Genomic DNA, 17,990 nt, shown 5'->3' on the forward strand with positions numbered 1-17,990 from the left:
TGAGAAGTTACAGGGGCCCGGAACACATGTTTATTTACAGATAGACTTATGCAGCTCTGCTTTGCTGAACCTCTAGAGTCTTGTATCCCCTTTAGAATGTAAAAACAAATCGCCTGACCTACTATTGGTTACCAAATAGTGCTAGTACTTGATTATGCACATATATAAATGTAAACTGCAAGCTCATTGGCTGTGTTGTGAAGGATGCAGTGGTCTGCTAGCCATTCTCCCAAGATAGTGCAAGCCTCATTACCACAGATTCAACTGTTCTAGTGTTATTGATAAGTAACAGCAAATTACGAAGATGTTTTACACTGAGGGTTTCTGAGTGGCATCAACCAGCCAATGAGAGCGAAGCTCAAGTTGTCAATGATGTCACTCAGAACCCAGAGGTGAAAAACATCCCATTATTCACTTTCACCCCATCTATAATTTTATATTTTATAGAACGAAAATCATCTACCCTTGCTTATAACTACTAGGCTGAGGTAAAGGATCAGTACAAGGATCTCCTCCTTGACCCAAATGTGAAAATACACGTTATCTGCCACCCTTAACCACACCCAGCACCTTTCTCTTCCTTCTCCCTCCTGCAGCTTTGCTTTCTGATTTCATTCAAAGCAGACAAGCAGGCCTGCGCTGACAGGGCCCCAGGGAGCACTGTCAGCCTGACCTGCAAAGCCTTTATGACATGGTAACAGTGGGTAACACATTTTGTTGTGAACTGTTGCATTGCCATACCAGTGAGTGATCAGAGTTAGAGACTGAAATGAATGCTAGAGGCTCCCTATTATTAACTGCAGCCACACAGCATAAGCATATAGATCTAACATTGATATTCGTATAACCCCCATTTTGCTTTATGTTGTCACTGTGTTTTTTTTTTTTTTACAAAAAGAAATAAAAACTAAGGTTACAAGGTTGTTAGTTAGGCTCACATTCTAAACATACAAAATAATTGAAATTCACCTGTTCTAGTTAGACTAATCTCAAGTAACTATCACTCGTACATCCCTCCCCCCCCCTCAAGGACATAGCAGGAGCAAGCCTTCGGCCGTTCCTCCCCCACCATACCCTAAAACATGGCATAACCCCAGGGTGGTGGTGGTTCCTGAGTCTGGGGGTCCTTAACGAACCCCCTTCATTCTTTTATGTAAGCCTCAGGGAGGTGGCAGTCCCTGGGGCTGCGGGAGGAAGGGGGCAGGTCGGCCCCTGCATTCTTTTATATTAAAGCCCTGGGAAGGTGGTGGGGGCATGGTACCTCCCCTGGCATTCTGTTTTAATAATGCCCTAGCGAGGTGATTGTCCCTGGGGCACCCAGGGGCTGCAGTTAAACAGGTGTTGGAGACAGCACTTTTTTTTCCCGGCAGAACACCACACCTCCTGATAAGATTTTTTTAATTTTTTTTAATGCTTTTTGCTCTTGGGGGAGGTCCCTTTGGGACCCTACCACCAGAGCTAAGGGGTCAAGGTATCCTTACCCTGGCTCCTTTTTTTTCTGGGACTCTGCTGAAGCCGAGTCCCAACATGGCTGCCAGCACTTTGTTGTTGAAGTGTTGGCCACCAATCAGATCTCAACACGAGATCGGGAGGGTTTGCGGAGGCTTCGCGTCCCTATATATACAAATTTGTTTTTGTTCTCAAATATTTCATAAAATACTGAACAGGTTTACACCAAATAACAGAATGGGTGCTTTGTGGACCAGTTGCTACCTTTCTGCCAAATTTGGTTTAATTCCGTCCAGTGGTTTGGGCGCTATTCCTGTACACAATCCCTATGGGAATTAACGTGGGAAACACACCTTTTTCTATCCTCCCCACTTTTTCTTGCCCCCTGCTAGACACTAGCTGACGTTAACGTAGAGTTTTTTTGGGAAATTTTGTGAAGATTTGTCAAGTGGCGCCAAACATAAAGGAAAGTTTAAAAAAAACACTTTTTGTATAGAAAGTAGGTCCTAACTATAACTACCTAATATATATGTAATATGCACTTGAATAGATCATGCCTTCCATCTACTGCCTCTTACTCTTTTGTGGCTTTGTCCTTTATACTCTGGCTTACTGTGCAGTGCTCTCTTGTGCCCTGCTATTAAACCAAGCAGATAATTAAAGTTCTCTTAATTGTGGTCTAGCTAAGTTCCTCAGGCCCTATTGAACTTGACCGCCTGGTTAGTTTTCAACATACCTGAGAAAAGATTGCATATAGCAACAAACTTGCAAAAATTGCACTCACTTGCGATCAACGTAATATTCAATTGTACTTCCTAAGGTCATTTATGGACATCCCTGCAAATCCCCTCACTCTTCAAGAATAGGCTCAAGACGAACCTTCCCAGTAGGCAGCTTCAGTGGTCACACAAGCACCCTTCTGGCTGCCCAGCATTTAGGTGCTTATGTTAAACTATTTTCCACTCATGTAGCAAATTGCTCGAATGTACTGCTGGAGGATAGTACTGGCTTTGGCAGTGGTTTACATTATGGAAATCCATCTTTCCCAGAATTTGCAATAGCACCTAGAGTAATTACTACTTAGATACCATGTTTAGAGTGAGGCCATTGTAGTACTTAGTCTTAACATATATTTCTGAACCGAATTCTTGTGAATAGATGGTGCCTGAAATACTAGCATGGACTGTGATTTTGACAAGGCTGGAAACAAGGTTCTTGCGGATTATTCAGTAGTTGTATTTCCTCAGATGATGCCATCTGGTAGTTGAAAAACAGCTTCCCAAAGAATGAGCAACCCCACCTGTCTCTTGCACGGCTGCTACAGCCTATGCAGAACTATTAGCGTTCGCCTGCAAAGTTTATTCAGTACCCAGCACAGCTATCACAATCCCCAGCACATCTCTGCATTACCCCTACAATTCCAAACCTCGCTAGGCTGTCATTTTGACTCTATATTAAATGTTGTCCTCATATTTCAGGTTACTTTGCCTCCCAGTAAGATACACACATCTCTGCATCGTTGGCAGCCTGTCCTATGTCCTGGGCATCCCTCTGAGTCCTTGCTTGTTTTGTCTGCTTATGTTTCTCAAGTAGCCCTTACCCATTTACGTGCCCTGTGCTTACCATTTGAAGGGCATACCCATTTTGTGAACTTTGGTCATCCCTCTTTTGGTGCCAGTGTAATACCCTTTCAGTATCCCCCATGCCATTTACCGCACACAGAACTGTCCTTCCTTCATCCTTCACAACCTTGTATGCATCCCTGGCATTCGTCCCGGAGTTCAGATGTTGGTCGTCAACATCATACATCATCCCTGGGTCACAGACGGTGGGCAGCAATCTCTGCTCCTGAAGTTACCATTGGTAGGTTACACGCAGCCCTTCCTTTCTTTCTAGGGCCTGCATCTCATTGATTGTGGAGTTGGCTATGTTGTCCTAGTAGGCCCTCTCTGTTTTCCAGGTCTCTTGCATGTTAGGTTGAACCCATCTGCCCTTTCTCTGGGTTATGCATAGTGCAAGAGTTGCACCTCCATTGCACTACTACAGTAAATATGAATACTCACAGTTCCTTTTCAACTATAGTTTCAGAAACACGTAGCACCACCATTGCCTCTATAGGGAATGATTTTCGTGCCCAAGGTAACTCATGGACATGAACAGCTGCTTCTTGCTATAACCCACTGCCATCATTGCAGGATTTTATTACAGAATATTTCTGAAGTTGTGCATGCCTCCAATTGATTTGACATTTTGACACATCTGAAAAAAATGAAATAATATTGTAAAAACCATGGCTTATGTCCCCTCTAGACTTGTTAGGATACACAGCGTTTATCAGAAGAATGGCAAAAAAGGGCGACCATGGTCGACTGGAAGCCTGTAACATAGTCCCTTATAAAGGCCTTTTTTTATATTTGCAGTCCATATTTTTCTTTTTGTTTATGAACAACAAAGTCATCCTTGAAAATTTGGATAGTGTAATGAGTTTCTGTATGACTGAAGCACAGAATTAGGTTATAATAATGAGTTTCAACTCCAGTGGCAAGATGATTCTCCACCCAGTTGTTATTATAATATTCCCAGTTATAATTCCTTGTTTAGCTTAAAATGTTCTTTGGTTGCTAACATTAGCACTGCTCCTAAAAAAAAAAAAAAAACTTTCTTTCATTTGTGAACTCCTCGGTCATGGGTTTTTTATGCTGTTGTGAGCCGTCAGACCTTTTTGTGGGGTTGTATATCTCATCTGTTTCTTTTAAGGGTTCATAGCTTCTTACAAATAAAAAAGTGTCTTATTTAACATGCTCTGGGTTCTGTGTAGCTTGCATACGAGTAAGGCATCTGTCAAAACATTGCAAGCATTCCTTAAATCCAGGAGATTGGCCACAGACATCACACACTCATGTTGGTCCCAAAGGACAATTGTGGGAAACCTCTAGGCAACTTCCAGAGAGCAGCCAATTGGGGATCCTGGGAAGACTGAGCAGGCCCTGGAAAAACCCCTAGAGACCATTTGGACTCTGTGCCAAACTGATAAATATCCTGTCTCAACTACTGAAGGATTCTGGCCAGGTGGGGCAAAACCCCTGGCCATTCCAGAACAGACCATGGTAGAGTACTTGGACAGACTTATAGAAATCAACGGAACACTGCTCATGTCCTGTCCTAAGATAGATCTGTGAGGTAGCTACATGCGCCGCAAGAACCTGGTCTTTATCCATGCAGTGTTGGCAGCATTGTGTGCACCCCAGGTGGCGGCAAAACATTTGCTAGCTCTCTCACTTTTTTCTCCCAGTGAATGTGAAATTCATCGTTAAAGAATTTTCTGTCTGAGGAAATATATGCTGATATGAAAATGTACATATAGTAACCCAGGAAACCTCTACAAGGGTTGCTGTTAAATTTTTAAATATAATGAAGTCATTGATGCGTGGATGGTTTGTGTAGGAGTTCATCTTTAGCCTGTTCCAGCTTGGGTTGTTTAGTTTTATGTGAAAACCTGCTGACGTTGCTGGTTGCTGTATGGTTGGTCAGGTGTATCCCACATCTGTCTGCCCTTGCAAATGATTGTAAATTATATTTTATAGTTGTTGCTGAATTTCTTAAATAAGATATTTGATGTGTGGGATGCTAAGCTGTGCCTCTCATTATTTTGAGGGGTGGTGTGGCTTGCAGCCACAGTTGTGGTTGGTCGCATTTTCTGTAGAGACAGTGTATTGTACGATAAGAAGCAGAAATCAAAAAGGTGTTTACATGGGGGTTTTGTTTGGGACTCAATGAGGGGACGAGGGAGATGCTCCATATTTTGCTCACAGATGGACATTCTTCGTACCCTTGTGATATGTGAATGTTTCTTTTCCTCTATGGGTCTTTGTCTTCAGTATGACAGTATGTGACATGGAGAGCACACCTTGCTCATTTATACAGATCTTCGGTTGAACCCCACTTCATATGTAGTGTCTTACTACATTCCCTATTCAGTTTATAGAGCAGGGGGTTGAAGACAGATCCAGGAGTGCCAGATCCATGTAAAACTTTCAATACCGCCACTACGTAAGTACGTTCCATTTAAATGCATTGTTTGTAAATGTATACTATCCTCAAAATCTGTACAGAGCCAGCCCTCCTGGATCAACGTTGGATACCTCTGCTGTAGAGGGTCTCAATGGCATTCTCTTTTCGATCTTTAAGGGCCCCCTCCTTATTGACCCAGGCACTAGGTCGTTTTCTATTTCTCCTTTTGTCAGTTTTCACTGTTTGTTGACGATTGATTTCTTCCTTTGTTGCCCTTATATCTTCTCACAGGTTGAGGGAACTTTAGTCTTATCCCTTGTGCATGTGCACATTGGGCATCACTCTGTCACAGCGATATCTGTGTTTCACTTTGAATTGCTGCAGTACCTGATGACTGTATATAGTCCCCTCTATGCCAGTTACCTGTGTGCATTGTTCCTTTAGATGGTGTATCATACTATTCAGAAACATCACCACTCGTTCAGTGTGTCTTGTGGTACTTGCTTGATTGCAGTTGCTTGACTTAGATGTCCTCTATACCTGCTGCTGACCCAGCTCTCTGTGGCTCTTTGATTTAGCTGATTAATTCTTGTGTCCTCTAACTGGCTCCATCAGTTGGTTGTTCCTGGTATCTGCTGGTGGTCTGTGGCTATTTTATTCAGCTGGTTATACCTGGTATCTGCTGGCTAACTGTTTCTCCTTAAGGTGGTTGTTCTTAATATCTCCTGGCTGTTGGTGATCCCTCCATTTGGCTGGTTTCCCTTGGTATCTGCTGGCTGTCCATGGTGCCTTCATTCAGCTGTTTGTCCCTTCTGATTATTGGCTGCCTGACTCCATCAGTTGATTGTCCTTGGTATCTGTTAGGTGTTTGTGGCTCCTTTTTTTGGACTAGTTGACCCTGGTATCTGCTCGCCAGCTATGGCTCCTTAGGTTAGTTGTTCCTGATGTCCCCGGACTGTTTATGGCTCCTTAATTTGGCTGGTTTCCCCTGATTTCTGCTGGCTGCCCGTGGCTCCTCATTCAGCTGATTGTCCCTTGTATCTGGTGGCTAACTGTAGCTCCACCAGTTGGTTGTCCCTGGTGTGTGCAAGTTGTCCATGATTCTTTAATTAGGCTGGCTGTCCCTAAAATTTGCTGCCAGACTGGCCCCATCGGTTCGTATTCTCCAGTGTCTACTAGCTGTCTGTGGCTCCTCCTTTCACCTGGTTATCCTTCGTATCTGCTGGCTTCAACAGTTGGTTGTCCCTAAGTTCTGCTGGCTGGCTGTGGCTCCTTCATTTAGGTAGTTGTCCGTGTTATCCGCTGGCTAAAAGGCTCCATCAGTTGATTGTCTCCAAGGTCATCTGCTGGCTGCCAGAGACTCCTTAATTTGACTGGCTGTTTTGGTTGTCCTTAGTGTCTCCTGGAAGACTGGTTCCATCATTTGGCTGTCCCTGCTAGCTGACTGTGGTGCGATCAGTTGGTTGTCAGTCCGATGTTTTAGCTCTCTGTTACTCCTTAAGTCTGCATCTCCCTGTGTCTGCTCGTTTGAGTACAGGTCCTTCACACAGTTTCTCTTAATGTGTCTGCAGATTTTCTGCAGCCCCATCAGTAGTTTATCTCCATTATCTAATGACTACTTCCCTTTCACTCAGTTGTTTGTGTCAACAGCAGTCCTGGAGTCACAGTATTTGTTAGTTAGGTATCCTTTAACAAGATGGTGACCCAGAATGTTCTCTTCACTGAAAGCCACTTTGGGCAGATGCTGGATGTGAGCTGCCCCATCTTATAAAAGGAGCGTACAGTGTGCTTATTGAACTTCCCTTCATAGGGTCAGGGTGGGGAAGCCAGAGCAGACGCAGGATAGAGGGACAGGAACACCAGCCTCGGTCCACATCCTTCCTCGGATGTAATGGGGTGTGGGTACAGCCGAGGGAGGACAAGGGCGCAGCAAGAAGTTAGGTCCAGAATGTTTTTTCTGCATATTTCAACTAGTTTTGTTGAGCATGTTGGCAAACTAGCGTAATTTGCTGCCAGTATTTGTAGCTTATTACTGCATGTTTTGGGATATTGATCTATATTGGGAGCACTGGGACTGTCTTGTATTGTGAGCCCTGCGGTCTGTTCTGGGAGTGCAAAGTTCACCATCTGTATTTGGAGTTTTGGGCTCTGAATCTGAATCCTTGGAGTATAGATGTGCAGAATGTTATAGGAGCATGACATCTGTTATCAGTCCTGGGAGTGTGAGGGCCTATTGTTTGTTCTGAGAGTGTTGGCTTGTAATTCGTGCCCAAGAAACATGGAATCACTGCATGTCCTGCACAATGGCTGTCCTGTAAGTCTAGGTTCTAGTGTCAGTTCTTTGACTACTGGATCTGCAGCACTGGCTGATCCTTCTGAGAGTGCTGGACCTTTGCCTGATCTCTCAGTGTGCACCTGCTCTCTGTCCTCTTAGTGGGGTTGTGCTGAATGCTGTAGGATTTCAGAGTCGTAAGACTGTTGTAGAATTTCAGAGTTGTAACGTGGGATGGCATGTCTGTCAGCTGTCCAGGCAGTGCAGTTTCTACCATCTGCCCTGCAAGTGGGGGGGGGGGGGGGGGCTGTTTGTAATAAGATGCACTTTCCATTGTCTGTCCTGGAAGTGTGGTTCACGCAGTCTGTTTTGAGAGTGCAGTTCCTAATGTCTGCAGTGGGATTGAAGTTCCAGATGTCTAACCTAGGAGTGCAGTTGTTACTGTCTTTACTAGGAGTGTGGTTCCTGCTAGCTGGACCTGAAAGTGTGTTTTCCTCTGTCCTGAAAGAGTATTTTCTGATTTTTCTCATGTTGCCTCTCTCAGCAGAGCAGTTCTATCTGAACTTCCTTGAGGTTTAGTTCTTATTGACGTTCAAGGGATACATGCACTTTTCTCTAGTGTGTGACTGTTGTTCCTGCAGTCTTTGCTAGGAGTGCTTGGTCTACCAGCTATCAAAGAGGTTTGTATGATGTCTGTAATTGCAGGGTCTGTGTTGTTTCAGCTATCTGTCTTGCATCAGAACATCCACCTACCTCATTGCATGTAGTGCTAAAAGAATGGTTGTTCTGCCTGAGGACAGGCTGCAATTTGTTTTGGAGGTGCAAAGGGTTCAGCCATCACTGGAAGTGCAGCTCTATGAAGAGGCACCACCGTATGTGCTGGACATACCAGGGCTTCAATCTGCCCAAAATGAAGGACATTTTCTGGATTGGTTACAAGAAGATCAGTGTTTTCTGCTGCACCCTGTTAATGCATGAGCCGCAGGGAACCATGTTCTTGACTTCTTTGGCTGTCCCATGCTTTTCCTCCTGTAACACACATATATTCTTGCTCCTTTTTAGGCTTTCCAGAAAGAGCAAGTTGAACCACTCCAGAGCCGCCTGCAACAAGTGAACGGGCTTGGTCAAGGCCTGATCCAGAGTGCAGAGAAGAGCAGTGATGTGCATGGACTTGAACATGATACAGAGGAGCTGAGCACAAGGTGGAACACGCTGAGCAAGAAGGTATGGTGGAGGTGGGAAACACAGAAGTGATGCACAAGAGTGTGTTGGAACTTGAGGGAGGAAGCAGGTTGAGCAATATGACACTGTTGCCCCAGTAAATTCCAATATGTTGTTCAAGAAGGTAGAGTCATCATTCTAGGGAAATAAGTATGAGAATAAGGGGAAAGCAAACATTCTGAGCAAGAAGATAACTGGCTCAGAAAAAGGGAAACATGTTGAGCAAGAAGATGGAGGGATATGGGAATGATAGAAAACACGCTGGGAATGTAGAAACATTTGCCACCAAAAGGGAAGCTTTCTGTGTTGAACAAGAAAATGTCATCCATCTAGCAGTGTTGAGTCTGAATTTACTGTAAAGGAACATTCTGAACATGAAGGCAGAGGGCGGCAGGGAAGTAGGGGGCAAGTTGAACAAGAAGATACATTGCATAAGGGTGTCAGAGCTCTGAATTACATGCGACAGGCCCTCAGAAGTTGAATTTTCTGAGCAAGAAGATACTTTGGTCTTAGATGTACACAATTGGGCAAAATGGTGGGCCAGAGGCGTAGGAGTGCCAAATTCAGAAAAACTGTGCATGGCTCTTGAGGAGTAGGAACACTCTAAGCAAGAAGATGAGTGACCATTGGTGAGCTTGGTGGGGGACCTACTGAAGTTTACCTTACAAGATCTTGTGTTAAGGTGCACACAATCAAGTTTACTACGTATGATGGATGGCCAGTGGACTTGCCTAATGTACCTTGAAGCAGAGACACTAGAGCCTGAAGTGAGCTGGGTCTGCCACAGCTGGTTTTGGCACAGTCATCAAATTATATTTGACAGCTAGACGTATTTAGACAGTGCTTACTTATCACAGTAAAATGTTGTGTAATTGTTTGACTGAGTTCTCAACGACGACTCCAGGCAGCAATGTGGTCTGTCCTAGAGACAGGCAGCGAGATGACAAAACACTGTGCATAAATGTTAAGACGCTCCAAAGAGGAGGGCCGAGTACTGAATACAAAGATGCTGAGCCTTTGCCAGCAAGCAGTTGAAATGCTAGGTCCCAACGAAGTGCTGTCGGATGTTAGCCAGAGGCCAAATCTGCGACATTGTACGCTGCAGTGGTGCCAACATGGTTGTGTGGGATAAACATTGCTGACATCACAGGAGAATGAGGTTAATGCTAATTGGAGGATCGGGGGTAGCATGGTTGGAAAGGTGATGCTTGTTTCTCCATTGCGGATCTAGTAGTAAGGTGGGACTGAGTCTCCAAGATGCAGTGTTGGGAAGTCTACATTGACTGGCCTAGTAATGCTTGGAGCTGCACTTACAGCGAGCAGAAAATAAGGTTCCGTTACATGCTTTTGGGGGAAAAGGAATGTCAAGGAATAAAGAAACAATTCTCCTTGGAGAGCTGTACCTGTGTTGGGAATTGTTAGTAGGGGTGGCTCATAGGTGAAGGGGCTCTGTGACTGTCAGAGAACAGGAATGTGAATTGAGGCTTTTTATTTGATTTGCCGGGATGTCACTGCACAGACTGCTCGTAGGAGGGAGAAGCTAAGATTTCTCGTCATCCACGAGTTGAGAGAGTGGGCGGCATGTAGAGGGAGCAGGGGACCATCTGACGCTTACAGCTTGAATCCGACATTAACAAGTGCAACACATCCACTGGAGGAAAGATATTCTGTGCAAGTTAACATCCAAACCCAAAGTCTCGGATTCTGTAGTCTGCCAACACCTCCTTCTCCCCCACACAGCCACAGCAAAAACATACTCCTTCCATTTCTCTAAGGCTTCATGCTACGCTGCCCACTATCACCCTCATACTTTCTGCACATCAGAGTGCCGACATGATGTGCAAATTAGCTACCATCCATCAAGATGTCTGCTCCCCCTCACCCACCTGCATGATTATCCCTCTTTAGTTTAGATGTTATGAATATTTTCATAAAAGAAGCTAGGAGAATGAAGAGCTTCTCTCTCCCACCTCTGCCTATGTCTATCAGCTTTTTACCATTTGTTTCTCAAGGTGCTTTAGGTAACCCAGGGAAGCCTATCCAGGTGGTTCCTGGGTTTCTGATGGATCCCTGCCTTGGTAATGGGGTATCGTTTTGATGCATCTGTGTAGCAGTGGATGGGTCTGGATAGGGTAATCCCTATTGATGGTGCCCCTGTGTTGCCCTTTTGTGTCTAAATAGGAAACCCCCCTTCCATCACAGTGTCCCACTCCCCTCACCGGGCTGTCCCTGCAACCACACTGTCCCCTCCCACCAGGCTGCTTTCCTACTACATCTGAACCATTATGCTGCAGTCATCCACTGTGCTACCCTCTACACTCATCCTATCCCAATGATGTTATGCACCAACCTACCCTCACCCACTACTGTTCACATGCTGTCTACCACTAGTCAAACCCACCATGCTTCCCACTACGTTATCTCCCTCTATGCTGTTTTTCACCTAGTGTCCTCTTTCCCTCCTGTCCTCCTAGCTGCTTGCACCATTGAGGCTGTAGCCCAGGAAACATGATGTATCCCCCCCACCATGTTGCTTCTTGATCCTTCTAGCCTGCACCAACCAGTGTCCTTCTGCTATACTTCACCCTGCCCACAAAGCTAAGCAGCCATAATAATGCCTGCGTGCTACATGGCTCCTGCTGCCTCTCACTCACTGTTACACAACCACCACCTTGCACCTCCATTATGCTTCCAACCCCTCAGTTGTCCCACCACCTACACTTTCCACCCACAACATTCCTCTCCCCTTATACTTTCACAACCCACCTATGTTTCCTCTAATATACCACATTGTGCTCCATCTACCATTCTGATATCCCACTCATGTATGCCCTCACCCATATTGAGTCGGATATCCACCAGTGCTACCCCATTCATCTTGCTAGCATGTTGCAGAACTCGTTTCCCTGCTGCCCCATGCATAATTTTGCTATCACTCATCATTCTTTTTCACACGTTCTACTGTCCCCACCCTTATGCTGCCTTCTCGCAATGTTTCCATGGGGTTACAATGTTATGCTACGTGAACTTATAAAGTGCACTATCACCCGCAAGGATATCCTGGCACTGAGCTGGTGTGTGTGCCTAGCCCTACCTTGGGTAGGGTGGTTAATTAAAAAGCCTGGTCTTCAGCTCCTTTTGGAATTCAAGAAAGGTGGAAGAGGCTCTGTGGTGTGTGAAGTTGGTCCAGAATTTAGGAACAATGAAAGAGAGCACCTGTCCTCCAGATCTATTTGTGTATGCGTGGGATGTGTGTGAGTAGGAGTCAAGCAAAATAGTCTGGGTGATTGGTGAAAGCAGATGCGACCTTTCAGGTTGGTGGGGCCTACATTTTGTAGTGTCTTGAATGTGTATGTGAGAGGAGTTTGAAATGATAATGCTTGTGTATCAGGAGTCAGTGGAGCTCCCTGATGTGGTGGTGTGAGCTCTGTGTGGGAGGTTCTGAATGAGTCTGGGTGCAAAATACTGGATGGTTTGTAGTCTTAAGAAGAATTGCTTGGTGATCCCAATGTAGAGAGAGTTCCTCTAATCCAACTTGTTGATTTCTAGGATGTGAGTGACTGTTTTTCTAGTGTTGCTTGGAAGCCATTTGAAGATCTTTCTCAGTGTGAAAGCACGATACATCTCACATAATCATCTTCAAACTGCTCTTTACTCACCCACTTTTTCCATGACCATGACACTTTCCCGCTTTACTTTCTATTTATTACTGCACATTATGCAAAAAGTTCAAACCCAGGGTTTTTTCATGGTTTGTGTTTCCCCAAGCACACTTTGTACTCCCCAAAAAGCAGTTGTATCTCAATCACTAATTACATTATTGTCGGCAAAGCAGCCCCATAAATCGCTGCTTAGACCCCTTAAGCCCTTTCACCCGCATCCCAAAAAATTGAGTTGAGAGGCTTTTTCAGGATTGAGTTTAGGCAAACATTTCTTACTCTGCTCTCTGCCCTTTTTACTACACCATTTCTCTTTTGCAGGTGGCAGAGAGGGTTGCACTATTGCAAGAAGCCCTGTTGCATTGTGGGAAATTCCAGGATGCCTTGGAGCCATTGCTGAGTTGGCTGACAGACACTGAGGAACTGATAGCCAATCAGAAGCCTCCCTCAGCCGAGTACAAAGTGGTGAAGGCACAGATCCAGGAACAGAAGGTGAGTGAAAATACTGAAAGAGGATTCATGCTATTGGTGGCACAGCACACACAACATTAGGAGAGAAGCTTCACCATCACAAAGGCAGGCAACAGTCCCTCTCCATGTAGATCATAGCACTGGTCCAGGATTTATTATCACCACCAGAGAGGGGCACACCCCACCTCTCTCAGTGCATAACTGGCCGGGTTAGAATCCATGCCATTAACTGTGATTGAAGTTGCTTCCCTTCCACTATTTGGCATTTATCGCTGCAGTATGCGTTTCATCAAGTGTGTTTACCTCCCACAGAATGCAAAAGTGTGCAGTTTGTGATACACCTCTCAAAAGGCATAACAGACAGAGGAGGTTTAATGATGCATCCCTTCAAGGACACATTAATGGACAAGATCGGTCACACCTCAAAGACAGAGCAATGTGTAAATGAACCTGTACTCAATTTAAGGCAGATGGTGTTTGATAGAAACTGCAACTCTCACTTGGTGTAATTCTGTATGATAGATGTTGCACCAGTTCAGGCAACAGGGTGGGTAATTGTAGCTGCATGTTCTCTCAGGAGTACATTTCGTTAAATGTGACCACTCGCTGTACAACATTGTGTGATTGAAGCTGCATCACTTCAAATGCAGAGTAAGATGTGGCTCCCACAGGGTACAATTGTGTGTGCTCAAAGCTCCCCCCTCCATTTTTTTTGAGAGTTTTGTGATTGAATGAGCACCCTGTATAGATAAAGAGTGCGTTTGAAGCTGCACTTGTTGTGGCAGTGCATCGTGTAACCGATTGTGCAGTGTCCACGCTTCTGAATCTTGTGCGGCAGGTAGTATGCCTCTGTCCGTGCACTTCAGTGCCACGCAGCAGGACTCCTGCCTTTCAAGGTGTGTTTGTAAAAGAGAGCAAGATAATCCCCACCTGTCTTTTCTCTCCTAGTGCCACACACATCTCCATTGATCCACCCTAGTCCTGCCATACAGTGCCTCCTGCTATTCTGAAACCGCCATACAGGTCTTTGTAGATCTGTGATATTCTTAGTGCTTTTCTCTGGTTTGTTACATCCACGTGCCTTGGTCTTTGTGGAATCGGACTTTTAATTGGTTGCTGTTCTTTGATAACGTATCCTGATCTGAAGTTGGTGACATTGTCCCCATTGAACCATTTGCTGGTTCGCTAGTCAGCATTGATACTATGCTACCAGAATTTCTGTACTGGTATTTGTTGAAGGTTGCTGTTGTAAAATGTTGATTGGTGTTTTCTATTTGTTCAGCTAAGCAGTCGTGCTGTTTGTTGAGCAACACGTTTTTGATTGTATCATGGATTTGTTGAGCTTTGTTTATAGAATTAGTGTGATGGAGTTATGGATTCCTTGGGCTTTGTGGTTATTCTTTTTGTTGCTGAGAGGATTTGTTGCTGAGAGGGTGTTCTGTGCGCAAGTTGGCTGCTGATTGATGACTGTCTTGTTAGTGGTTGTTGCTGCGGATGGCTTCTTTGTGGCTGCATTTTGGTAGTCCATATTTTTCTGGTTGTGGATAGCTGGCGCCTGTTTCAGTGTGCTTGAACGGTTCTTTGGGAAGTAGACAACCCTATTGTGACTTTTATTCTCCATGTCCCATATTCATTGTGCTGTAGTTGCTGCAGCGGCTTTTGGATGACCGAAGAGCCACAGTTGAGATGATTCAAACAGAAGGGAGTCGAATTGCAGAGTCGGCTGAGCCAGCAGATTGCAAAAAGATTCACCAGAACTTGGATAGCCTTGCAGAACAGTGGGCAAGACTACTGAGCCAGGCGGCATCCAGGTAAAGGCTGAAAGCTAAAACTAAACCACCTGCCTCCCCCCCCCCCCCCCCCCCCCCCCAAGGCTTTTAATGGTGTCTGTCCCTCTCTGGGACCCATTTTGATCTTCCCTCCTTTCTGGAGCCCTTGTCCCTGCACCCCACACTGGCCCCTTCCCTTTTTAGTACCAGCAGTGATCTCTGTCCTTTTCCAGGTCCTACTACTATCTTGTTCATTCTCTTGTGGAGCAAAAACATTTTGCTGCCTCTCTTGGGCTCACACTGACTTCCTTTTCCTCTCTGGGATTTGTCATGCCCCCCTTTTCCTCTCTGACATCCATATTGGTAAGTCTCATTCTCTCTGGGGCCTGTACTGCTCTTCTTCGCATCAGTGTGTACCAACCTCCTCCTTTCTTTAGGTCCCACATTGCTATGTGTAACCTGCACCGCTCCCCCTTTCAGGGATTGCACTCCCCTATCTCTGTGTTCTGCACTGATGGTGTTTGCTGTTGATAACTGCTCATAAAGTGATACCTGTCTACCATCCCAGAGCTCTTTCTGGTGCTACCACCTATCCTCGTTCCTCTCCTCTGTATGCCTGCTGCTGAGAGAACCCTCTGGACTGTGAAGGACTAGAACGGTCTGCCACCTCTATTAAAGAGGACTGTTTGTATGGGTACGTCAGTTTTGCAACATAGACATCACTAAGGCTTCACTCTAAAGGCACCTGACAAAAATCACGGATTACGACAAGTCCAGCACTTCTTGGTGTGCACCAGAATGCATGAGCCATGTCAGAAGAGGGCGAAAAACAGGGCACAACCAAATGCGTCCCGATCCTTGAGCTGTTACTTCCCTCTTGATCCCCTTGCTGTGACCCCTGCTTTACTCAAAGGGTTTGAATTCCCTGCTGATCCCCAAGCTAATACCATCCCCATCAGCTTCCCTTTGACTCAATTTTTGATGCCTCAACTACCTCCAGTCTAACTCTCTGCCTTCTCTTTGTGATCTAGGAAGAACCAGTTGGATGACATCCTGGTTTTGGCCCAACAGTTTCATGAAACTGTTGAACCTATTTCTGATTGGCTGTCAACCACAGAGAAAAAGCTTGCAAATTCTGAGCCTATTGGCACACAGACCCCCAAAATCGAGCAGCAAATAGCACGCCATAAGGTAAGAACCAACGAGACAGTGAAAATTGAAAGGGAACTGTCTATCAGAACAGAAATCCATAAGAGATCCCTAGAGCTCTTAAAGCAAACTACGCATTACATGTTTTCAACCATTAAAGCCTAGAAATTCAATAAAAAATCCAATGTTCCATAAGAATCAATACTGCAGTGACCCTTGATATCCAACAACAAAGAACATTTAGGAACCAGTGGTAGAGAGACCTGGAATTACTTTAAGCTCATTAAACTCCTGTTGGTCGAGATATCAGTGGTTGAGCACTTTTCTCCTATTTATCGAGCACTCTTGACTTGAGCTGGCAGAGCATTGTTGTCTCCGTCTGGCCCAGTGCTACTGACGCCCGCTGGGGAATACTCCCATCCACGCTGACCTGGCACTCCCGTCTCATCATTGATTTATTTAATGTATTAATTTTTACCATTTTACATTTGCTTTTATGATTTATTTTGTGTTATATTTTACATTATTTTGCTTTTTCGTTCGTCATCGTCCCTTCCCTGCCGCTCAGGCCATGGATGAGGAAGTGCACAGCCGGGAAGCAGTCGTGCTGCAGGCCCTGGCTCTGGGTGACTCTCTAACCGCCTTGAGTTGCCCAGCAGACCGCACTATGCTAACGGACAGGTTGGCCTCACTGCTGGTCCGCTATGACGAGGTGAGAGACCGGTGTGGACGCAAGGGAGAACTGCTGGAGCAAGCCCTGGTGAACGCCCAGCTCTTCGGGGAGGATGAGGTAGAGGTGCTGAATTGGCTGGGCGAGATGGAGGACAAGCTGAGCCTGATGACCGTGAAAGACTATCAATGTGATGTTCTGCATGCTCAGCATGCACTTCAGCTGGTACTTCATTCCTCATTTTATTATTATTTGTGTTTAACTTCAAATGTTTAGTTCTTTTACACATTCTTTATTGTTTCTCTTTATCTTCTTACCGTTTTTGTACCTTATGTTAATTTGTCATAGGCAACAATCCATCAGGAAAGCTCAAAGAAAACTGCCCCTTATATGAATAGCAATCGAATCCCATAAATGTTTATTAAGATACTTATGTTAAGTAGCAGAACGTATTCTGGAAGAAGATGATAAAGCCAGGATAAGATGGTGCAGATGTGAGGACTGGGTGTGACTGTTGATATGGGGGCTGCAGTAAGACTTGCATTTACAGTCTTAGCTATTGGAGGCTCAATAATTTTTTTTTTTTTTTTAAAGGGGGGTGTGAAAATGTTACACAGCTTTAAGTGATGCAGGAATGTCCAATGAGAACCTTTGTATCTCCAAAAATCCTCAGCATTTTTCCTAGTACCCCAAAAATATTTTGTCATTTCCTGAGGTTTCGACATCAATAATTATTGCTGCAAAATGGTCCTTCCTTACATCAGTCTTGTCCTTAAGCTCTCTCTTCATTTCAGTGGGCTGGGTGACAAGTCCTCTCGTGAGAGGTTCCTGAAAATAAACCAAGGGTTTACTTAATCAGTTGTAAACTAATATGTTAGACTTCATATATATTTACCAAAAAGTGGAGTTGGTCACCAGTGGCTGCTGCAGCACCTTTCCAGCATATTACGCCTGAGGTCTGTAATATTGTTGGTGTGTTTGAAAGAGCAGGCCATTTTTATGGGCAGGTTCACTGAAATGCCCTTTTTTGCAGTTTTTTATGGAGCGGAGGGGGAGGGCTTTTGCTTTTGGCGAGTTAAAGAGCTACTCCATTCTAAGTGCTGGGCTATTTGTATAAAGTTCGCAAGATATACTCTTATACTTTTGAAAATAACAGCTTTAAAGATGTTCGCTGTTCACTTTTGTTATTACTGCACCCATTCTGAGCTTTCACGTCCTTACAGTTATTGGTGCCGTTCCAGTTGTTGCTTATTTTAGGTCGCTTGCTTGTTTTTGCGTCAAAGGTTTGCCGTTACTCTGAGGGTACAGGGTGTTAGAGT

The 17,990-nt window shown here is 44.9% G+C and overlaps 1 protein-coding gene across 3 annotated transcripts in view; it reads left to right on the forward strand.

Annotated features, from left to right (window-relative positions):
* MACF1 (microtubule actin crosslinking factor 1) overlaps positions 1-17,990 on the forward strand; it is a 1,225,213-nt gene that overhangs the window by 721,520 nt on the left and 485,703 nt on the right. For all 3 annotated transcript variants that reach the window (XM_069223412.1, XM_069223414.1, XM_069223413.1), the window contains 5 exons: positions 8,795-8,956; positions 12,934-13,104; positions 14,728-14,894; positions 15,884-16,043; positions 16,570-16,896. In XM_069223412.1, the coding sequence (XP_069079513.1) occupies positions 8,795-8,956; positions 12,934-13,104; positions 14,728-14,894; positions 15,884-16,043; positions 16,570-16,896 (987 nt within the window). The remainder of the gene's footprint in view (positions 1-8,794; positions 8,957-12,933; positions 13,105-14,727; positions 14,895-15,883; positions 16,044-16,569; positions 16,897-17,990) is intronic.

This window comes from Pleurodeles waltl, chromosome 3_1, assembly GCF_031143425.1.
Source record: "Pleurodeles waltl isolate 20211129_DDA chromosome 3_1, aPleWal1.hap1.20221129, whole genome shotgun sequence".
Lineage (NCBI taxonomy): Eukaryota > Metazoa > Chordata > Amphibia > Caudata > Salamandridae > Pleurodeles > Pleurodeles waltl.